This window comes from Giraffa tippelskirchi, chromosome 2 (genome assembly GCF_054371585.1).
Source record: "Giraffa tippelskirchi isolate mGirTip1 chromosome 2, T2T-mGirTip1v1.2.pri, whole genome shotgun sequence".
Classification (NCBI taxonomy): domain Eukaryota; kingdom Metazoa; phylum Chordata; class Mammalia; order Artiodactyla; family Giraffidae; genus Giraffa; species Giraffa tippelskirchi.
Genome location: NC_137276.1, coordinates 152,638,987 through 152,661,845, shown reverse-complemented (window position 1 = coordinate 152,661,845; position 22,859 = coordinate 152,638,987). Strand labels below are relative to the sequence as shown.

Below are 22,859 nucleotides of genomic sequence, written 5' to 3'. Positions count from 1 at the left end.
TGGGCTCTCATGTCACAGATGAGACCTCAAAGCGGTAGCAAGTTCCAACTTTAAAATAGCCTGAAACACGTGGTCTTTACATACAGGGGTCTTGCAGCACATTGTCATAGATCAAGACCAGCAAATGTGTCCTATTAAGTACCCCGTAGCTATGTCCCCTTTCTCTCCTCCTAATCTACAGGGAGCCCCACCATGTCCATTTTTGAGGGCCAACCATCCAGGAAAGACTCCCTAACCCTCCAGATAGCAGACAGGGGAAGAGCAAAGAGGGGTGCCCAGTTACAGGGAACAGTGTACTACAGTGCCAGCTCTGGAAAGGAGGCTGCCCACCTATCCAGACCCCTTCTCCAGAGGGAGCAGGCCATAAAGCAGAGAGGCAGTGAGCATAATTGAATTCATGTTTAATAATTACAGGCACCGTGCCCCCCCTTCCCCCTGCCCAGGCAGCAGGGGTGGTGCAGGGGCTGGGGCATATGCCCCCAGCAGCGAGGACGGCAGTCCCAAGAGTGATTTTCAGAAAATAAAAAAGGACCCCAGGGGCAGGCGGTGGTGCCCCCCCCTCAAGACACACCAAATTTCAAGACTTTATATATAATATATCTCTGTGCCCCAGGGGGAGGAGAGGGACACCTGGCAGCATCTGGAGGGGGGCCCCAGGCAGCCCCAAGCCATCCTGCCTCTTCAGCCACTTTATTAGCTCAGACAACATCGCACTACAGGCACTCACTGCCACCGCCGCTGCTGCTGCCGCCCCCACCCCTTGCAGTCCAGGCAGCTGGCTTGGCCATCCGAGTGTCCATGGGGCTCCAAGTCCCCGGCCCCACCCGCCCTCAGTTGTGGTCAGACTCCTCCTCCTCCGCCTCACGAAGCCACTTGAAAAAAGTCGTGACAGATTTTAGGGCCACGCCCTTGCCCTGCTGCTCAGCAGGGTCCTTGCTACTCTCCCATATATAAAAGGCTTCCTCCTTCACCACGTCCTCGTCATACAGCGCGTCGAAGAACATCCCAAGCAGGTCTGCAAGCAGGCAGAACAGCAGTTAGAGGCGTGCTGTCCACAAGCACCCCATCCCACCGCCCAGGAATCCCATCCCTAAGCTCCACTGTTGGAACAAGGCCCTGACCCAACATGCTGACATTTGTGTCTGGCCATTCCAGAGTGACTAGGTCTCCGACACCATGCTAATCTCATGATCTAAGACACTGGTTTGCGAGAATGAGTCACTTGGCCAAAATGTACAAAACCTGCCCAGCCTAGGGGTACTCTTTCTGCCCCCTTCTGATGCCTATGTCAGAAGCTTTCTCTGTCTCCTTTATACTTTAATAAAACTTTATAAAAAAAAAAAACAACCTGCCCAGCCTCACCTCAGCAGCTTCAAACTTCTCCACTCATGATATATTTATTTAATGGGGAAAACTGCAGAATTGGTACTCCTGAATTTGAGGAACCACAAAAGGCTGAGACGTATCTCCCACAAAGTCAAGGGTATAATCTGGAACATTCACTGACCCCGCCCCCGGCCCCATTTTACAGATCCTGACAAACTTGACCCCAATTTTCTCTTACTTTCCACACATCTCCTGAACATATATCCACCCCCTCTCTGGCCTTGACACTTTTATGTGTGATGTATCCTTTGCCAGGAACATTGTTTCTCTTGCTACCTTTTATCACCTTCCTAGTGAATTCCTTCAGACTCAACTCAAGCACCCTCTGCTCTGCTTCTCCCTCACCCCCAGCTTTCCGTCAGCCTTCCAGAGCACTTGTACAACGCTGAACATAATCTATTCCATTCCCCACATGCACTGCCAGTCTTTCCAAAGAAAACAGTACATTCTTAAAAACAAAAGGAGGCTGAGAAGTTGATTACATTTCTTCTGAATATAGCATAGAATCTAGAGTCCAGGCCTCAGTAAAACACCGACTGAGCCATCTAACAGAAACTGCAAGCCAGGATGTTCCTTAGGCGCACACCTTCAAATCCACAACCGAGGCTATGGACAGCCTCCAACCCCTATCCTGCAGCAGTGGCAGAAACTGATACCTTATCCCAAACTTGTTTTCCAAACCCCATGCATACCCATCCCAGTGACCCTACACAATCAATTATCCACCACTCTGCCCCATATTTATAAGCCCAAGCTTCTCCCACCTAAACACTAAAAGCCTCCTTTTAACAACTATCTCTTCACAGCCAAACAAAAGATTTGTCTTTTGACAAGAGATTAGTTGAATTCAAACATTTCTTCTAGGGACTTCCCTGGTGGTCCAAAGGCTAAGACTGCCATACTCCCAATGCAGTCGGCCTGGGTTCAATCCTTGGCCAGGGAACTAGATCCCACAAGCTACAACTAAGACTTGGCTCAGCCAAATCAAATAAAAGTATTAAAAACAGTATTTTTTTTTTTTAATTTTTGTCTGCACTTGCTGTTTTCTTCCTGATTCAGGGGAGTATTACCCTGTCCTTTCCAATCCAGATCCTGCCCCCTGCTTTACCAAATATTGTTTCTGCCAGGGTAGCCTCCATGTTTTCACATACCAGAGGCCCTGATTTTCAGATCTGTTCAAGCAGCATCTAGCATTATAGACCATTTCCCTCTCCTAATATGCCCTGTGCCTCAAGAAATGGGCCTTCAGCCCTGACCTCTTCCTCTCCTAATCAAATACCCAGCTAGCTGCCTACCTACCTGACTGACACCTCTGATCATCCCCACCAGGACCACAAACTCGGTATGACCAAACTCAACTTGATCCAGTGGGCCCTACTGCCCAGTAAATGACATCCCCACTATCATCTCACCTGCTAAAACCATCCTGGGAGTCATACATGATTTCCAATCTCTTATCACCCTATCCCCAGGCCGGTGTGTCTTGAATCTGCTCACTCCTCTCCCCATCCCCACTTCCACCAGAGAGGCTGAGCCACTACCAACACTCCCCAATCACCCCACTCCAAATCACTCTTCCCACTAATGGCCAGGATTATCTAAACACTAAAAAAGAATTTTTACAATCCTTGCTTAAAATTCCACAAAGGCCAATTTTCCTGTCCTTAGGCTAAAGCCCAAAACTCATCCCATGGTCTACAGAGTCCTGCATGACCTGGCCACATCCATCTCTCCACCCCCACTTGGGTCACATACAACTGGCTGCTGTGCTCTTCCACACTGGCCTTCCTTTAAGTTTTTACCTTGTATCATGTTTTCAACCTCAGGGCCTCCCTTTACATATATAGTTTTTTTTGGTCAAGTCTCCCCTTCCTCTTTGTCATTTAAGTCCCCATGTGTCAACTCCCACTCATTCCCCCTGACTAGGTAAATTCTCCCAGAGTATCTTGCAGGACCCATCTTCCAACACTTACCCAACTCCATGTTCATGTGGGAACTATGCTTGACTTAATCATTGTTAATATCCCAACCCCAATGCCCTGGCACACAGTACATGGTAGGAGTACATGCTTAGTCACTCAGTCGTGTCTCTTTGTGACATCACACACTGTAGCCTGCCCGACTCCTCTGGCCGTGAAATTATCCCAGCAAGAATACTGGAGTGGGTTGCCATTTCCTCGTCCAGGGGATCTTCCCCACCCAGGGATCAAACCCATGTCTCCTGCATTGCTAGGCAAATTCTTTACCCACTGAGCCACTGGGGAAGCCCTGGCACATACCTGTTTGCTAAATGCATAACTTCAGGCATGTTAACCTAAGCCTCAGTCTAAGAATATGGAAAAGTGGGGAACACCATCTACTCTAAACAAGAGCTGTGAGGATTAACTGAGGCAAAGAAAGAAAAGTGGGTCAGCCCTATACCACGCAGAGGGAGCACAGGATATTTGGAAAATGTCACCATTGATCACCTCTGCACTCCTGGCATCTAAGAGTTGGCTAGGCAAAAACAGGTAGTCAATTCACCTTCAAGGCCAAGTCTAACTCCTTCCACTTGTCGGTAAGGAAACAGTGTTGGAGAGAAAAGGACTCAACCATGAGATTATTTTGCTCTCCAGGGACCACTCACTTTTCTTGGTTGAGAAAGGTTGAGACCCTTTCCACTACTGCCCCCCTACAATCTGGTAGTTCCTCCAGCCCATCCACCCCCACCATCCCCATGGCCTGGCTCTTACTAGGGGGCTGGTCTAAGGTCACTACAAGGGCCTGGAGGGCATAGAGTGCCTGCAGCTCCTTTTGCTCGTCACATAGGTATTTCTGTAGCAGTTTCGCTCGTGCTTTCAGCACTGCAACATCCACTCGGAGAGAAGACTCAACTATAGGGAGAAAGAGAGGGGTAAGTAGAATAATGCACCCTCAGCCTGGTTCAGAACTACAGGTAAAGACCAAAACCTCCCTCTCTCCGTATCTGTTGGGCCCACCCTTGCCCCATCAACTCCCTGGGCTCCTCTTACAGATAATTGCAGAATAGCAGACAGTTGTCATGAGGGCTCGAACTAATGTGTTGGATGTCACCTGCTGCTCATTCAGGTTGGCCTGTGAAGGAGAAAGAGAAACAAATGGCTCAAAGTTCTAAATTATGCCTGAAGGCTCCATTCTTGTTGCCCCCACCAAGCACCACCTTCTCGCTCTCTCTCTCCACGCCAGTCTCAAGGAGAAACATACCTCTATCCAGTCAAACACCCGCTGGTTACTGCTGCCCTCCTGCAGCAGCTTCTCCAGCTGCCTGCGCAGCTCCTCGAAGGAGAGCAACCTCTGGCCCGGGGCTTCTGACTCCTCTCTCAGGGTATATTCCACCTTCTGCAAGCAGAAGGCCCACAGTCAGGAGGTAAATGCATCACATGAAATAACAGAAGAGAAGAGGACTGGCCAGCCCCAAGTGCTAGAGTCTACCCAAGTCCAGTCACAAACCTGCGCAGTGACAAAGGCACTAACATCCTGGCCTTCAGGTAGAAATTCCTTCCAGCTGAGTCCAGCCTCTCGCCACAGCGTCCCCACCTTTTTAGGACCCTGGAAAACATTAGACCAACTCAGAAACTCTCATTCTCTCCAAGCATCTAACAGCTTCACAAATATCACCTAACAAATGCACACTGTAATCTCACCAGACACCTGCAAGCAGCTCAGGATGCTAAGATACTGAATGGGAACAGTGCATTCATGGCTACAGTCTAGTACTGAGCACAGACATCAGTCAAATAACCATCCAAAGTCACGAAAAGTTACCTACCACAGTGCTATGAGACTCAGGAGATGGCCTGAGAGCCTCTAGGAAAATGTCAACTAGCTGTCACGGGACTCTCAAAGAATTACTGGACCACAAAACGTAAACAACCAAATCGAAATACCTCATCCAAGCCTTCCACACTCATCTATGTTTCTCTTTCTAAAATAGCTTAGTTTTTCATTATTGCAAGTAACAAACGCTTATGGGAGGGAACAACTTCTAACAAGTATTCAGCTCCCAAGTCCAGAAAAATTTAGAAGCAGATGTAACCCCAATGCAAATTAGACAACGGCAGTCTGAGTTCATTTTCTCTATGGGCCAAGAGATTCTGAAGCCATCGCAGTTTTACAATAACAGATATTCAGGATGATGTCATCAACCCTTGACAAAAATACTTCATGGACTTTAAAAATGTCCACCTTAACACCATTAAAACTGAGTTGTCTCACAGCTGACATACCACATTTTTAAAATAAGACCGTAAGTTTTTTCTTTCTTAGCAGTGCATAAAAGACACAAAATCCATGGCAGCTTGGAGTCAATGAAATACTACTAGATCAATACAGTTTTTCTTTTGAATTATTATTTTATACTTCTTAGAAACTATCTGGTACACATTTTTACCTAAAAGATTATGAAAGGACAATTCCTCTCTGATTGAAAGACTCACTCTTCCATGTTCCAGAGCTGAACTCTCTTAAAACTGTACTTTCCAACATCTCACCCTCAACTAAGTACCACACACAATTTGCCCTTCCAGTCATTTCACCTTTGTATTTGCTAGTCAAAGTTAACCGTAATAAAGTAGTTTCTGTCATGAACATTACCAAACAGACACCCCTTTGCAATTTCACAGTACTTTGCCCAGTATGTGGTCAATGTTCTAAAAGATGCTAGCTGAATGAATCAACTAATCAATCAAAGGCCTAGGAACTTGTGCTCAGTTGCTCAGTCCTGTCCAACTCTTTGCCACCTCATACTGTAGCTGCCAAGCTCCTCTGTCCATGGGATTTTCCAGGCAAGAATACTGGAGTGGATGGCCATTTCCTTCTCCAGATTCTCATTCTTAGATTCTCATTCTCCTCCAGCCTTGGCCAGAACCTACTATAGGAACTGGTCTGAGCAAGAGTGCCAGCCTCAACATTTTCCCTCCCAGGTACCAACCCAGCACCACCATCCCACCAAAGGACCATGAGGCTTCAGGGTCACAACCAGCACCCAAAACCACATGGTGGGAAGAGACGTCATAAACAAACCACCTCTGAAAGACTCACTCACCATGCTTTTGCACAGGAGCCCCAGGATCTCCAGCAACAGGGAAGCAGCCTTACCCAGGGGTCTCAGAGGTTTTGTTATTTCCCTGTAAGATAAACATCCAGTTATTAGATTGGCCTCCCACACACTCTCATACATACCATCGGTTCCTAAATCCAGGGCTCTGACCTGCCACACCTCCTTTCTCTCTCCTTCCTATCTTTACTTCCCCTGAATTCCACCAGAAGGGGCTTACCTGAACAGCTCTCCCATGGGCACCCCACCTTCCTGCAGAATGGGTGTTATCAATTCTGCTAGGTAGAGCCACACATGAGGGATGTCAATTTCCATGTCTTCAGCCAACTCTAGAATTTCATATAGCCTGCATAGGGAATTCAAAGTCAGGACCTTCTAAGACAAGCCTGCACTCCCACCCTCCTTCTGAGGCAACAAAGGCAGGGCTACAAGGATCAACTGTGGGACCCTCCTCAGGAACATTTCCTAAAGATAGGGCAATTATCTCACACTAAATGAAAGTCGCTCAGGCGTGTCCAACTCTTTGTGATCCCGTGGACTATACAGTCCATGGAATTCTCCAGGCCAGAATACTGGGGTGGGCAGCCTTTCCCTTCTCCAGGGGATCTTCCCAACCCAGGAATCAAACTGGGGTCTCCTGCATTGCAGGTGGATTCTTTACCAACTGAACTATCAGGGAAGCCCTATCTCACACTAAGGCCACCTTCTTCTCCTTAGACAGCTCACCCCCAACCATGCCAAAAATTATGTTAACCAGAATGGCTAAGGAGCCTACACTCTTATTCAAGGTTCCACGGGTCCTACGAAGGAGAGAAAGGTATGGGAAGGTAAGAATGGGAGGCCTACAGAAGTCAGTCATACCCTAGGTAGTACTGGGCAGTGGAGAGGTGCCCAGCACAGAGCAGCTGGTGTAGTAGCCGCCCCATATGCTCCCGCGCAATGGCGCTGCGCTCCAGTGTGGACTCGATGCCGTGCCGCACAAAGATAAAGAGCAGTGAGGGCGAGGCCAGCTCCTGAACGCACTGCACGGCCTCCTGCAGGGACGCAGAGCACAGAAGGGAGACCAGTCACTGTGTGGCTCAGACCCTCCACCCCCGCCTGTCAGCACAGGCTCCTTCCCATGCACCCTGTCATCCCTCACTCAGACCGCTCCCACGGCTTACCTTCATGTCATTGAGATGGAGGTATTCCTCAATGATGGCCCTGGATTTCTTCTCCAGCTCCTCTTCAGAGAGTGCAGCCTTCGGGGGACTCATGGGGGGGAGAGCAGCTTCTCGCTTCACTGAGCGGAGAAAAACATATCACAGATTCCTCAGTTCATCTTCCTAGCAAACAGGGTCTGGAGCCTTGAAGACACTGTCTGGGGACTGATTGGTCCCAAACCAACCCACACTCTTCTCTTCCCCTCCCCCGGCCCCTTACCAGCTTCCCGCCCACGGTCCCGATCCTCCGTGAGGCTAGCTGCCTTGCGCAGTCCATCAGGCTGAGAGGGCCGCTCTCTACTCCGTTCCTCCACTTCCTTGCTGAAGCTCCGCTTGGTGGCGGGTGTCCGGGCGCGATCAAGCCGGTCACCACGGTCACCTCCCCGTTCACTCCGCTCTAGGCGGTCTCCCCGGTCTCCAGCTTTCTCACCTCGTTCCCGGCTCAAGCTACTCCTGGAAGACAGATAGGGATATCGTCTCTCACCTGTACTGCCCAGGTGCACTCCTGTTTTAACTATCAAACACACAGAGCAACTGTCGGGCCTTATTCCTGGCAGCAGGAATACACCCCAACTCAGTCAGGAGCTCTGAGCATTACAGGTGTTAAGAATTTCTGCGTTAGCAGCCAAAACCCAATGAGCACTCTCAGCGTGATGAAGAGACACCGAGGAAACCTCACCTCTGCACCACTCGTCTGTTATCTGTGCTTTCTGTCGGTACTGCTTGTTGAAGGGCTGAGAAGCGATTCAAGGTACTAGTAGCTGGACGAGCAGCTTCTGATGCTGGGGAAGCAGAAAACTCAGATTAAAGACACCTGGTCCTAGTTCTGGCACAAAGGTAGTTTAGTTCCTAGTCCCAAGTACACACCATGTGTATGATCTAACCACCCTGCAGTGAAAGCTTCCTGTACAGACAAGGCTCTGCCCTCAAGAGAGCTGAAAAACCATCCAGATCTTGACAGTGACAGTAGCCTCCATACCTGCATCAGAGGGCTTGGCTCCTGAGCCTCCACTGCTACCCTTGCCCCAGCTCAATCGGCCTCCAGGTGCAAACAGCTGGTTATTAGAATCGATGGAGCCAGGCTGGGAAAGGAGAGGGAGTGGAGTGTCATGGGTCTCATCCAGCCAAAGCCCCCAGCCAGCCCCCACCACACAGAGCCACAAGCGGCCTAGACCAGTAAGTATTCCAGGCTTTACAGACCATACAGTTTCAACTAGTCGACTCTGCCACTATAGCAGAAGAGCAGTCACAGACAGCACTTACAAAGCATGACTGTGGTTCTGTGCCAAAACCTTACAGACACTGAAATTTACATTTTATAAAATTTCTTGTCACAAAGTATCACTTTTTTTCCTCCAACCATTAAAAAAATGTAGAAAACTCTCATTTGTAGCTTGTGGGTATATAGAAGCACTGAATGGCTGGATTTGGTATGCATGTCAGGGTGCTGATCACTGGTTCAGACCAATGTGAATTCACTCCCTAGAGATGGCAGGCCTGCCCAGTAATCTAATTAGTTGGTCTAAGGGGGAAAACTCAAGCTGTCACCTTCCCAACTTCAGAAAGCAAGGGGACTAAGATCCAAGCCTATGCTTAAGGCCTGTTTGACCACTCTTTACTCTTTTATTCTCCCATCACTGACCATCACCCCTTTCAACAAATACACCCCTACCTTCGTGATCTTAGTGAGTCGAGAAGTGTCAATAGGGCGGCTGCCCTTGCTGATGGGTACTGTGTTCCAGCCACCATCATCCACAAGTGGAAGGCCACGGCCTGGGACAACAAGGAAAGCACACTGGAATGATGAGTAAGTCCCAACAACCCTGTTCCAGGGAGCTGCCACCAACCTCCCTTCCTCAGATCCTCAGTTCCATCACGGGGTCTCAGTGGCCCAGACACGTGGCGCTAATAAGTCATCAGTGGAAAGCACAACCCCTGACACTGTCCCTCCTCAGTCCCAGCCTCAAACTCACTGATGGGTGGGCCTGGAGGGCCACCCCGACGCTTGTCGCTGCCCTTGGCCATTAGCTGCTGCACTTTTATGTGCTCCCGATGCTCCTCCATCTCAGCTTCCTTGTGGATTTGGTCAATTGTCTTGGGACCCTGGTCCCCTCGCCTTGGTACCCAGTTGCTCTGTGGGATAGGCCAGTCACAGGGTAATTACATCAGAGAGGACCAGACCAGTGTCAGGAAGTAGGGGCTGAGGGGTCAGAGGCAGCAGACTGACAGTGGGAAAAGAGGGAACACACACCCTCCGCAGATCCAGCACATCCTGCAGCATAAAACGGATCCGGGATGAAGTCTTCTTTTCCTTAATGATTTTTTCCATCTGGTTGAAATACTGATCCATCCGGGGCTAGCGAGAAGCAAAGGGATCAAGGTCACCTGCAGCTACAGACCCTGCCCCTCCTCAGGCTTCAGCCCCACCACTGCAGCCCGGGAGCACACGGCGCCACACCAACACAACACCCGGGAAGGGTGCTGGTCAGTGTGCGGCAGAGCCCACGTGCTTCAGCCTGGCCTCTCCCAAACCCCGGGACCCCTACCTTGGCCTTTTCAAAGTCCAGGTCTTTGCCAATGGTGGTGAGCAGACGGCAAAGGCATTCAAGGGACTCTTCATCATGGTTCTTAAGTAGTTTAACCACACAGTCATGCATGATTGCCTCTGTTAACATCTTCAGTTTGAACAACTCCCCGATAAACTTGATATTTCCTAACGAGCGCCGCCGGGCTATGTCTCGAGCCTCTTCCAGCTCTTCTTTCAGGCGTCCCCGTTCCTCTGCCTGCCGGTCATAGGACAGAGGTCACGTCAAAAAGACACCAGCCGCTCAGTTAAAACCTTCTCTCCACTACCTGGATTCCTAAACCTAGCACCAAGCACACATTCTAAGGCAGAGAACCCCCAAATACCACTATCTCCACTACCACTTCTGCAGCTGAGAAGCAACTGGGTGAAGCAGCGGAACTGGGAATGGAGTCTCTCTCACCGTGGCAGCTTCATCCATCTCTTTTTGCTTCTTCTCAAAAACCTCATCATCATCTTTGTCTTTTTCAAACTCCTTCTGACATCGATTTAACAACAGTTTTCGGAAGTTCACAGTCACTGTTGGCTTTTCTGTAGTGGGCACTTTCAGCTGTACGTCAAAGAGAACGTCACATTCAGACCAGTCGAGGGCAGGGCAAGGAAAACCCTCCAAAAGTCTTCTACATGACCCCTGAAGACCTCTGGCCCGGCTCTGCCTCCTTCTGGCTGCCACCACCAGCACAGGATGGAGGAGAACCAAGAAGCTGGACTCAGAGGCTTAGGACGAGAAGTGAGAACTAGACCACAAAGTTTAGACAATGGTGGAAACTAACCGCCATGAGGCAGCGGCACATGTTGGCATAGGCCACGGAGAAGTTGGGTTCTGAAATGGCCTTCTCGAAGATGAGGTCAATGACCCCTTTGAGACGTTCCTCGGTATCAATGGCTAGCTGCGTCACCTGCTTCATCAGCTGCTGGAACATCTGGGGTGTCAGCTTATTCAAGATGGAGCGCACCCTGCGGAACAGGTCCTGGAGGAGAGAGGGAACAGAGAAGACATAGAATCCAGTGACGTGTTCAGAGGTCGCTGGGAGGGGTAGAGAGGGAAGAGGGCCGTGGGAACTCGAATAGATGCTAGTAATGAGAATGGCCAGAAGCAACGAGGTCAAGGCTGGCTCAGAGGGTAGACCTTGAAGAGAAGGATTGGAGACCAAGGCACAACTTGCAGGTACCTGGGTTTTGCTGCCATCAGCATCCTCTTCCCCTCGGTCCTTATCAGCCGCCGTCCGCTTGCTACTGGGTTTCCAGGCCTTTTCTGCTTTGTTCAGCTTTATATCTTCGGTCATTGACACTGTGGCAATGATCTTGCGTGGTTCCTTTCGGGGACCCTGCTGAGATCGCCGGGGTCCCAGGCCAGCCTGCTAAGCAAGGAGCAGGGACAGGAGACAGGGAACCAGTCAGCACAACTACCACCATCGCCCACATCTCCAGGGCAGACTTCTCCCCACCCCTCAATGAGATACAGGGGCCAACACCCCCAGCGCACCCCGTGCCAGTCCCACTCACCGGCCCTCGGGGCAGCTCCCCACCTGGCCCACCCCTCGGGGGCCCACGGTTGCTAAGGGCTGGTCGGCCAAGGTTGGCAAAGGACGGAGTGAAGTCTGGGCCACAATTTATGCCCTGAAGTCTAGAGGGGTCCAGCGGTCGCAATGGTGTTTTATTGGCCTGTGAAAAAGACAGAGAAGGTGTCAGAGACAGGACAGGGCTAGCTACTGACCACTCTTTCAGGACCTCTGGCTTCTGCTCAGCCAGCCAACCAGCATAAACTTACTCTCTCCCTCAGGCCTACCAACCTTATCCAACACCACATCACTGATGTGGGGCAGTCCCTCAGGCTTCTGCATACTGGCAAAGATGAACTGAAAGCCGAGCAGGAACTCTCGGTCATAACGCTTTTTCTCCTCAAGGTTTAGAGGCTTCCACTGATCTGCAAGGAAGACAGGATGAAGCAATCACACTGCTCTCTCCTGGGTCCTGACAAGCATACTCAACCCTTCTTACCCCTTCTTTCCACATACCTGACTTATATTCATATTTCTGTTCCCCCGGCTGAATGTTCTCTGCATTTTGAATCTTGTCTTCCTTTGAGTCCCAGGTCTCTTCTCCTTCCTCAGACCGCAGGGGCACACTGCTGCCCTCAGGCTCTGGGCTGGGATTGTTGCCTACAGGAGGCTGATTTTCCACCTCTGGTACCCCTGGGTTCGCCTGGAACCATTTTGGTTGCACTGTCACCACTGTTCCACACCCAAACTCTGCCCTTCTCCCTCCGCATTCCACTCCCTTACCTCCTTGAAGGCATCTAGAAGGTCTCCTACAGCCTCCTTCTTATTGAGCTCCTTAATTTTCCGTCTCCTCTTTGGCACAGATACTGCCACTATTTGGGGGGGAGGAGTGAGAATAACTTAAGGAGTACCCCAACCTCTGGGAAAAATAAAAAGAAGCCACTGTACAATATTCCCTTTTTTCGTCACATCCTCTCTCAACTTATAATTCCTCAATCTAGCCCTTGAGAGTTCCATTACAGGGCTTCTATGACCCAGACACAATGGCCCAAGAGGTCATCCATCAACAGAGGAAAAAACCACACCCAGCCTGCCCCACCTCCACCATCCAGCAGCACCTTACCTTGGGTGGCTACTGCCACCTCCAAATTCTGGGACAGGTGGGCTGGGACAGGGGTGCTCTCTGGGGGGAGAGGTTCCTCTCCTCCCTTCTCACTCTCAGCTTCTCCTTCCTCTTCCTCTTCTTCCTCCTCCTCCATGTCCTCCTCCTGAGCAGGGGAAGCCACTGGAGGAGCCACAGCTGGGGCAGCAGAAAGGACAGTGGGGGGAGTGACCGACACTGTAGCCTCTTTGGCCTGTTCCTCTGGTTCACTGACTGGGCTTAAGTCCACAGCTGGTGGTGAAGGGGCTCCGTTGAGTAGTTCCTCAGGTTGGGCAGTTGGAGCAATAGGCATGGGGGATTCAGAGAGACAAGCCGGAGGAGGGAGAGGGGCAAGCTCTGGGCTTGACTCCACCTCTGGTTCCAAATTCTCAGATGGGACCGTGCCATTAGGCTCAGGAAGAATTTCCACCTTGTGAGATGCCAGGGGGCTGGGAACCTGGAGAGGACTGGAAGAGAACTCAGATTCTGGAACTGGTTTGCTCAGCGTCACTTCTACTTCCAATATGGGTTCAGCGAGGGGAGTGGGCTCTGGAGAGAGGCAATACGGCTCCCCAGTTTCAGGAGGCGTGGGGGTTGATTCTTCTACAGACGTCTGTATCATCCCCGTTGTCATCGTGTCCCCAGGAACAGAGAGGACTGCGAGATTAGGCTCAGACCCTGGTTCCAAGACTGGGGGTGGTGATGGGGTCGGAGAAGGTGATGAAGGCTGGGATTCTGAAGGGCTGTGCTCTGGGCCAGGCAGACCTGGCCGCTCCCCAATGATTGCTCCCTGCGACCGGTCATCTGCACCATAGGAAGAACAGGTAATTAGAGGCAAGTCCTTCCCTGTGATTGTTGTTCCTCCTCCCAGCCAAGCATTCCCAACCTAATAGTCCCTCCTACACATACCAGTCTTCTCCCACCTAGGTCTTTTACATTCTCACTCAAAATCCAATCTGCCCTTAAATTCTACCACTTGAAACCTAAGTCATTCTTCTCTGACACCCAGTTCAAGTCACTCTACTTCCTTGGCATTTTAAAGAGCCACACTCCTTTTCCCCATAAAAGCCATGCCCCACCTGCTTCCTTACCTGGCCGGATGACGACAGCAACCTGGGGTGTCTCCCCATTAGCCTGAGGCTCCAGACCGCCTCCCGTCTGCAGGACACAAAGGGTTACCAAGTTTGCCCTGAAGAGTCCTACAACCCTGCTACAGCCATTTCTACTTTAGCTACCTAGAAATCCAGGAAAGCAGGGAATAAGTCCCTTAGTTGAAGAAAAAGATCAAGGGACCTGGGAATCCAGGGAAGAACAGCCATCCCAGTCAGGGCATCACTCAAAGGACAGACAGTACCTGAGGAGGGGTGGGTGTGGAGGCAGTGCGGGCCCCAGACATGATCTCCTCCGTGATATCCTTCCCTCCTTGGTTTGGGTCTCGAATTCGGATCTGAGGAAAAAAAGCTACGGGATAAGTGGGAAACAGGAGCAGCCCACCTTTCCACCCTGCCCCACTCCTAAGACTCCAGGCCAACCCCCCACCCCCCACTGGGAAGCAGGTGGGTGGGTGCCAGAAACCCCATGAATTCTACTGTCAACCCATCCGGCTGCTCTTGTAGTCTCTGCCCTGGCCCCCACCCCTAAGACACTCTTGACCTCACAGAGCATACATGTACATCACAATGCCCCTCCCTCCCTTATCCCTGCCCCACCAGTCCCCAAGAAGTAGCTGCACGCCCGGGGGCCCAGGACCCCCATCTAGCACCCATCCGGCTCACTTGTGGCTAGTCTGCCTGATCTCTGGGGGCAGGGCCCAGATCCAGTGGGTGGAGCCAGGGTGACTCAGCGGCTTCCCCAGCCCTGGCACCCTATTCTGGGCACCACGCCCAGGGCTTGAGGACTGAGCAGAGGCGGAGGCCTCAAGAGCTTCCAGGACTGGGGGGTGGGGACACAGAAAACAAACCATTTCCAAGACAAGCCACCAGAAACCCAAAACCAAACGTTGATGTTATGGACAGAGAACCCAGGTCTCTCAAGAAATTCCCTACCAGATACTTCAATCTTCTAGTGAGCTTCTTCTATACTGAAATCTTAGTACCTTACGAAGAACCTGAGAATTTCACACATCCCCATTCTCTGCCTACTCTCAGGTGAAGATCTCCCTCAACTTCCTGCTCCCTGACCCACAAAGTGCCTGACCTTGATCCTTGCTTTCCCAGATGTCCTACAACCCCTAGCTGCTACTCACCGTCTTTCGCTCCCTCTTGGGAGCAATCTGGGGTGGCTGGTTCATCAAAACAGGTGGGGGAGCCACACCAGTGGGAAACTGCTGCACACCCTGGGCTGGGTAGTAAGCGCCAGCTTGGGGGAGGGGGGGGACAAGGAAAGGAAGAATAGTGGCAGGGTCAGGGCCCAACCACATACAAATGCCTGCTTGAGCACAAATGCCTCCCAGCCCCTGGAGAACCTCTCATCACCCACAGCCGGCCCCTTACCCTGCCCCACCCTCCTCCCCAAGGGAATCAGGTGTCTGTCAAAGCTGGGGAACCAGTCTGAACTGCGTTTACAAGAATTCCTAACACTGACACACACACCCCTTGTAGGCAGGCACTCCTTCCCCACCACACACCAGCTACTATGTCTGTTCCTCTTCTACCCCATAAGGTAACATGGATGCAGCCCACCCCCAGTAAAACACACACATATACTCTGAAAGAGCAGCAACTACTTAACCTGAAACAGAATCAGGTCTTTGGTTGGGAATGATAAAAACAGATTTGCCAACCCTGTTCCATTCAACCTGAGTCCAATTCCAGTCTCCAGCCCTCTGCTAAGGGGCAAGGAAACAAAAAGTAACATTATGAACCAGGCCCAGGATGAGGAAAATTCCTTAAAGCAATGGTCTCCAAAATGGGATACATTCTTTAATATCATCCATAACCTCCACTTGTTTTTGACAAGCAACATTTAAGTGTTATTTGTTTAAATTATGCATACGTATAACAAACAAAAACATACATGTATTAGAAGTACATACTCAAAATTTTTCCTGATGGTCAAAAAATTTTGGAAACCACTGCCATAAAGAACAGACTAATCCTTTCCTAGAATATAAATGAAAAACAGCTACAGAAACCTCCCAAATCCATGTTACATGGGCTCCCCCCAACCATGGAACAAGTGTCAGGGAATATTTACTGACAGGTCCTCAAACTAACACCTGAACTATATTCCTTGATGTGGGGAGGACTCTACAACTCTCAACAACAGTGTAAAATCCTCTCCCCACCACCCCCCAACACCAGTTACATATTAAGCACCAATCCCGACTACCACTATCATTTTTAGAGCAAGAGACAAGCCTGGGAAGGGTCCTAGAAATTAGGCAAGTTTAAATGCTCCCTGGGACTCACTCTCCCTGACTCCAGACCCCGCTTACCGTAGGTCCCAAACTCTGTAGGGCTTGCACCTGGGTAGAAGCTTGGGGCTCCCGGCTGCACAGGATACTGCTGTGTCGGGACAACATATGTGGAACGGCCCTAGTGGAGGGGAAGGGGGATAAGCAGGGGAGAGAAGGAGTTGAGGGAGCTATGAATTCCACATCAGACTACAGAGAGAATGCAGGGTAAGACAGGACAAGCCAACTCTGGGCAATGACCAGAAGAAGTCCCACCTTTAGAGGAGAGATGGGACTGGAGGATCAGGGTGGGGAGAGGTGGGGGAGCGGGGACAAGGTTGTGTGGCTTCAGCACCCAAGCCTCCAGCCTCACCTGTCCAGGGATGTAGTAGGCCCCCTGGGAGGCTGGGTAGGAGATCTGGGAAGGGATCATCATTACTTGGGATCCAGCAGGGTAGACATGGGCAGCTGGGCCAGGGCGGGCAGGGGCTGCACTCTGCACTCGGGAGGCTGCACTGCTCGGGGGCTGGGCCCGGCTAGGGTAGAAGTGCTGTCAGGAGGGAGGAAGGCAGTTGGCACTGGGCAGGGGAGGAAGTGGACAGCAAAATGGCCATTCCACTATGTCTCTAGTCTGGAGAAAAGTACCAGGGGCTTTGGAACATGGGACCAACACTGCCAAGACTCACTTGACCAACTGATGGTTAAGCGGCCTCTTGTACTCACGTGTGCCCTCCAAACTCAGGTACACACTTTGTACTCGGTATATTTACTCCCTCCCTGCCATGCATACTCATGTCACCTCCTCCAGGCTATCCTTCGGCAGAGGCTTCCTAACACCCGGATGCATCATGCCTAAGTAAAGCCTTTTTCAGCAGCATACTCCCCAGCATGCACTGCACCATCCTAAGGTACTGAGGAGCTAACCGCTAACATGCAAGTTTCCCAGTTCCCAGATATGCGCTATGCAAGATTTAGCCCCTAACATGCACTGGTCAGCCTCAGACTGAGGACCTGGACAGCCAACAAGTCCCAACCCTGAGGAACCCCAGTCACTGTGTCTAGCCCCTGACTAGGGAGGAGGATAAGGGTGAGACCAGGAGAGAGTCCAAGATTAGCAAAGGGGTATTACCTGCAGAGACCTGAATCCTCCCTGAGAGCACATGGGGACAGGAAAGAAGAGAATTATCCCCAAGGTGATGAGGGGGAAAAAATGAAGGAGACAGGACAAGAATCCGCTCCCATTTAGTGAGGAAGAATTGAGGGAATAGAGAAAGGTAAGAACCAGCTGGAATGTTTCTCTTCCCACAGTCCAAAGAGAAAAAAGGGATGAGGAACGAGCAATGGCGACCTCCCGGTAAAAGGAGGAAATAGGAAAGCAGGAGTTGGCAGCAGGGCCCAAAGCACTGCCCCCAGTTCTCAAGGCACCAAAACCCCTAGTAATGCCATCCCCACCAACAACATACTCCCCCAGGGGCCAGCCACCGTGAGTAATCAACAGTGCAAAGTGCAGAGCCGCATGAAGGAACACATAGCAACTGTCAGGAAACTGGGGCAGGTACAGGGCCTGCAGAGTTTCCATCCTAGGCCCAAACTGGCCTAAGCTTTACATGGCTCCCACCCAGGCCCCCTACTCCCCTCCCCACAGCCCCTCACCTGGCGGGGCTGAGAAGGCGTGTTCATTTGTGTCGCTTGAGGCGTACTGAACACCACCGGTGCTGTCTGCCCCGGGGGAAACGCTGGCTGAAGGGGGGGAGACCAGATTTCAGCAAGAGGGGAAACCCAGGGGGTGCAGAAACTCAAGCTAGTGAAGGGGAGCAGATCCATGGCAAGAGCCTAAACAGTCCACATATACCCTCCCATGACAGCCCTGGGAACAGTCTGGGGGCCCTGTCTCAATTTGGCAGCAGGAAGTTGCACTTTGCCCTGACACAGAAGGGGGTGGGAAAATCCAGAGGTTGGAACCTGTTCCTGACCCGACTGCCTGGTCTCCCCAACCCCCACCCCAGTCCCTGTTAATTCCTCCCTAATTACCTGTGGGAGTCCAGGGGATGGGGCAGGTGGGGGGCCTGTGGGCTGTGGAGCTTTGTTCATTTCATTTGGTGCCACATCAGGGTCCCCCCAGCACCTGTTGGGAAAGAGTGGCGCTCAGAAAAGGAAAGGGACACAAACTTAAGGCAAATGGGAGTGGGGGAGGGGTTGAAGCAAGGGCTGGGTCCCACAATGAGCCCCGGAGGCGCCAAGGGGGTAAAGGAACATTAAAGACCCAGCTTATGCCCCACCAACACCCTGTCAAACCCTCACCACCTCCAACCACCCCCCGATCTGCTGAAACAGCCCTTCACTCACCCCCTCGGTTAAGAACAAATCCACGGTGCGGCCTACAGGTTCTGGGCATCCGAGGGCCTGGGGTTGGGAGGTGAGGGGTATCAACCTGGCTCCGCGGGGCCCAAGACCAACCAGACCGGAAATTCCAGGTCTCGCTGGCACCAGGCTCCCGGATCACAAACGGAGCTAGCTGCTTCGGCCGTGGTGTCCCCACCCCCCACCCGGGGACACCGGGTTCGGGGCCTGGCCCAGGGGCACACGAGGCACGCCGGCCGTGGGTGGCAGCGGAGGCACCCACGCGGGGCCAAAGGCGAGGCCTGCCGCCGCCCGGCAGTGGAGGCCAGGAAGGGCGGCAGTCGGGCCGTAAAAGGCCAGGCGGGCGGCGGCCGAAGAAGAGCCGGTTTGAAGCAAGTGAGGGTCGGCCCGGAGGGCGGGCGGGGCCGGGGGCTCCTCCCTGCCCGCCACCGCCGCCTCCCTCCCCTGCGCCCTCCCTGCGCAGCGCCGGCCAGTGCCAAAGAACAACGTGTCACTTCCCGGCGGCCGGGCCGCAAAGGGGGGAGGGGGCGGCGGGCCGGGAGCCGCGGTGCCTGCGCCCGCGGGGCCTCCTCGGGTCGGGCCGAGGTGGCACTTAGCGGCCGGGGAACCCGGCGCCCTCCTGGCCTGCGGGGACCGCATATTCCGGCCCCGCGCTCCCCCACCCCCACCCAGCAGCCAGGCCGGGCCAGGCCGGGCACACGTGGGCCGGGGATCGGGCCCTGGCGGGCCGGGGCCCGGGCTTGGGCCGCGGGGCCAGGGCGCTGGGGCGGCGGCGCAGGGTAGCCGGTCCCGGCCCGGATGGCGGCGGATGCGGGGGGAGGGGGTGGGGGGGCCGGGTCGGGCCCGGACATGGCGGCTTTACCTTCAGTCTCCTTCAGTCCGCGCGGCCGAGCCCCACGCAGCCGCACAGACGTAGTCCACAACCATTTCCGGCTCCCCGCACGGATCCCGCTCGGCGGCCACCGCTTCTCCGCAGGCGCAGCCGGCGCCCCCACGTGACCGGCGCAGAGGGCGGAGCAGCGCCCGGCGCCGCGGAGCACATGGGATTTGCCCCGCCTTTATCATGTGACAGCCACTGCCCGCCTCTTGTCCCCTCTCGAACTTTGGAACTCCCGGGCCGACCCGGCTCCGCGTCTGTGTTCCGGGATTCTTTGGTTCATTCATACTTTGAGCAAGCATTTATTGAGTGATTACTGAGTGCGAGGCGAAGTGCTGGCTGAGGGCTGAGAATACTGACATTAAAGACTCAGTCCCGCTGAAGTAAACCATGGACAAAAACGGAAAAAAATACAAATTAGGCAGCCTTTGAAAATAATGTAAATTAGATAAAAAAAACTATTAAACTGGGTGTTATGCTAAAAGAATTGAAATAGTCTAAGTACGGAGTTAGATTTGTCTTTTATAAAGCTCAGCCACTCCCGGGGAGGGACTAAAATTAGTCACGGAAAGTTCAAATAGTGATGGGGATAAGTAAACCGAAGACCTCTCACTGGCAGCCAAAAAATTTTCAACCGCCTGAAGGGACATACTAAAGCCACAGCTACTTAGAGTCAGCCTGGCTTTTAATCCAAATTTCTCTACTTACTCTCCTAGCGATGTACCTACTACCTACCTACTTAATACTTGTTGTAAAATGGGAATATTTGAAACAATGCAGTCTGGCTCAATTCTGAGCTTTTACCCACCCTGCTTTCACGCTATTGGATTGTGAGGTTTAAAGAAGTTAGTTCTTGTGAAAGTGCTTAAATCTGTGCCTAGGTACCTAGCGAAAGCTATTTTCTCTCCCTCCCACCCCCTTCTTTGTATTCAAACACATATAATCTCAGAAAACATGTTGCACCAATGATGACCTTTGTGATTTCACTTAATCTTCACAGTATCCTACAAAATGTATTGTATTATTATCCCCATTGTATCAGAGTAACTGAAGCTCCAAAGAGAGAAGAGCAAAAATAGACACACAGGAAGAACCATAAGAATGAAAATGCACATGTAGAGTGTTCTCTGTTACATTCTTGGAATTCTGTACTTTATGGTATATGGCTACCTCCCTTCTCTGCTCTTCTGATTTCTCTTTCTACGCAAACTAGTAAATAAAAATCAATTACTGCTTACATGGCAATTTCTTCTTAGCTTAATAATCACTCTGAAACTCCAGTCAGGAGACTTCCCTGGTGGTCCAGTGGTTAAGACTTCACCTTCCAGTGCAAGGGGTGTGGGTTCAATCCTGGTTGGGGAGCTAAGATTCCTCCGTACCTCCACAGCCAAAAAAACTGAACATATGATTTTTGGTAGAAACCAACACAATATAGGTGATAGGAGCAAGATTCGATGCTGTAAAGAGCAATATTGCATAGGAACCTGGAATGTTAGGTCCATGAATCAAGGCAAATTGGAAGTGGTCAAACAGGAGATGACAAGAGTGAACATCGACATTCTAAGAATCAGTGAACTAAGATGGACTGAAAGGGGTGAATTTAACTCAGATGACCATTATATCTACTACTGTGGGCAGGAATCCCTTAGAAGAAATGGAGTAGCCATCATGGTCAACAAACGAGTCCGAACTGCAGTACTTGGGTGCAATCTCAAAAATGACAGAATGATCTCTATTCATTTCCAAGGCAAACCATTCAATATCACGGTAATCCAAGTCTATGCCCTGACCAGTAACACTGAAGAAGCTGAAGTTGAACAGTTCTATGAAGACCTACAAGACCTTCTAGAACTAACACCCCAAAAAGATGTCCTTTTCATTATAGGAGACTGGAATGCAAAAGAAGGAAGTCAAGCAACACCTGGAGTAACAGGCAAATTTGGCCTTGGAATACAGAATGAAGCAGGGCAAAGGCTAATAGAGTTCTGCCAAGAGAACACACTGGTCATAGCAAACACCCTCTTCCAACAACACAAGAGAAGACTCTACACATGGACATCACCAGATGGTCAACACTGAAATCAGATTGATTGTATTCTTTGCAGCAAAAGATGGAGAAGCTCTATACAGTCGGCAAAAACAAGACCAGGAGCAGACTGTGGCTCGGATCATGAACTCCTTATTGCCAAATTCAGACTGAAATTGAAGAAAGTGGAGAAAAACACTAGACCATTCAGGTATGACCTAAATCAAATCCCTTATGACTACACAGTGGAAGTGAAAAATAGATCTAAGGGACTAGATCTGATAGACAGAGTGCCTGATGAACTATGGATAGAGGTTCGTGACATTGTACAGAAGACAGGAATCAAGACCATCCCCAAGAAAAAGAAATGCTGCTACTGCTGAGGAGGACTTAAAAATAGCTGTAAAAAGATGAGAAGCGAAAAGCAAAAGAGAAAAGGAAATATATAACCATTTGAATGCAGAGTTCCAAAGAATAGCAAGGAAAGATAAGAAAGACTTCCTCGGTGATCAATGCAAAGAAGTAGAAGAAAACAATAGAATGGGAAAGACTAGAGATCTCTTCAAGAAAATTAGAGATACCAAGGGAACATTTCATGCAAATGGGCTCAATAAAGGACAGAAATGGTATGGACCTAACAGAAGCAGATGATATTAAGAAGAGGTGGCAAGAATACACAGAAGAATTGTACAAAAAAGATCTTCATGACCCAGATAATCATGATGGTGTGATCACCTTCCTAGAGCCAGACATCCTGGAATATGAAGTCAAGTGGGCCTTAGAAAGCATCACTACGAACAAAGCTAGTGGAGGTGATGGAATTCCAGTTGAGCTATTTCAAATCCTGAAAGATGATACTGTGAAAGTGCTGCATTCAATATGCCAGAAAATATGGAAAATTCAGCAGTGGCCACAGGACTGGAAAAGGTCAGTTTTCATTCCAATCCCAAAGAAAGGCAATGCCAAAGAATGCTCAAACTACCGCACAATTGCACTCATCTGCTCAAACTACCGCACAATTGCACTCATCTCACAAGCTAGTAAAGTAATGCTTAAAATTCTCCAAGCCAAGCTTCAGCAATACGTGAACCGTGAACTTCCAGATGTTCAAACTGGTTTTAGAAAAGGCAGAGGAACCAGAGATCAAATTGCCAACATCCACTGGATCATCAAAAAAGCTAGAGAGTTCCAGAAAAACATCTACCTCTGCTTTATTGACTATGCCAAAGCCTTTGACTGTGTGGATCACAATAAACTGTGGAAAATTCTTAAAGAGATTGGAATACCAGACCACCTGACCTGCCTCTTGAGA

The 22,859-nt window shown here is 50.9% G+C and overlaps 1 protein-coding gene and 2 non-coding genes across 35 annotated transcripts; all 3 read right to left on the bottom strand.

Annotated features, from left to right (window-relative positions):
- Positions 1-384: 384 nt before the first annotated feature.
- EIF4G1 (eukaryotic translation initiation factor 4 gamma 1) lies at positions 385-19,637 on the bottom strand. Of its 33 annotated transcripts, none has more exons than XM_081571261.1 (34): positions 19,507-19,637; positions 18,630-18,686; positions 18,315-18,408; positions 17,937-18,023; positions 17,413-17,433; positions 16,657-16,833; positions 16,326-16,425; positions 15,135-15,247; positions 14,244-14,336; positions 13,981-14,047; positions 12,872-13,693; positions 12,532-12,620; positions 12,265-12,451; positions 12,040-12,173; positions 11,753-11,911; positions 11,419-11,604; positions 11,020-11,217; positions 10,650-10,796; positions 10,209-10,445; positions 9,914-10,018; positions 9,636-9,795; positions 9,335-9,435; positions 8,642-8,744; positions 8,342-8,444; positions 7,883-8,115; positions 7,624-7,742; positions 7,322-7,494; positions 6,681-6,806; positions 6,449-6,530; positions 4,855-4,953; positions 4,609-4,743; positions 4,398-4,479; positions 4,119-4,259; positions 385-1,015 (listed from the first exon to the last, which is right to left on the bottom strand). In XM_081571261.1, exons 3-34 carry the CDS (start codon positions 18,372-18,374, stop codon positions 831-833), a joined length of 4,824 nt encoding a protein of 1,607 aa, XP_081427387.1. In that variant the 5' UTR covers positions 18,375-18,408; positions 18,630-18,686; positions 19,507-19,637; the 3' UTR covers positions 385-830. The 33 variants fall into 33 exon arrangements, 24 of the variants coding, with proteins under 24 accessions (XP_081427387.1, XP_081427395.1, XP_081427399.1 ...); XM_081571269.1 differs by lacking the exon at positions 17,413-17,433 and adding an exon at positions 15,924-15,990 and having other exon boundaries at positions 11,419-11,607; XM_081571273.1 differs by lacking the exon at positions 17,413-17,433 and adding an exon at positions 15,924-15,990.
- Positions 9,515-9,587, bottom strand: LOC145540066 (small nucleolar RNA SNORD66). Its single transcript, XR_014078192.1, has one exon. It is a non-coding gene; the product is annotated as a small nucleolar RNA SNORD66 (small nucleolar RNA).
- On the bottom strand, positions 12,750-12,820 carry LOC145540067 (small nucleolar RNA SNORD66). The gene has a single exon (XR_014078193.1). It is a non-coding gene; the product is annotated as a small nucleolar RNA SNORD66 (small nucleolar RNA).
- Positions 19,638-22,859: the final 3,222 nt, after the last annotated feature.

Bases quoted from the DNA above. Each gene is read 5' to 3' on its own strand.
- EIF4G1 (XM_081571261.1), bottom strand. From the start codon at position 18,374: ATGAACAAAGCTCCACAGCCCACAGGCCCCCCACCTGCCCCATCCCCT. The intron at 8,445-8,641 runs GTATGGAGGCTA...CTGCTTCCCCAG, and splicing joins AGCCAAGCCCTCTGATGCAG to CATCAGAAGCTGCTCGTCCA. The intron at 4,954-6,448 runs GTGAGTGAGTCT...AATGTTTTCCAG, and splicing joins GGCTCCTGTGCAAAAGCATG to GGTCCTAAAAAGGTGGGGAC.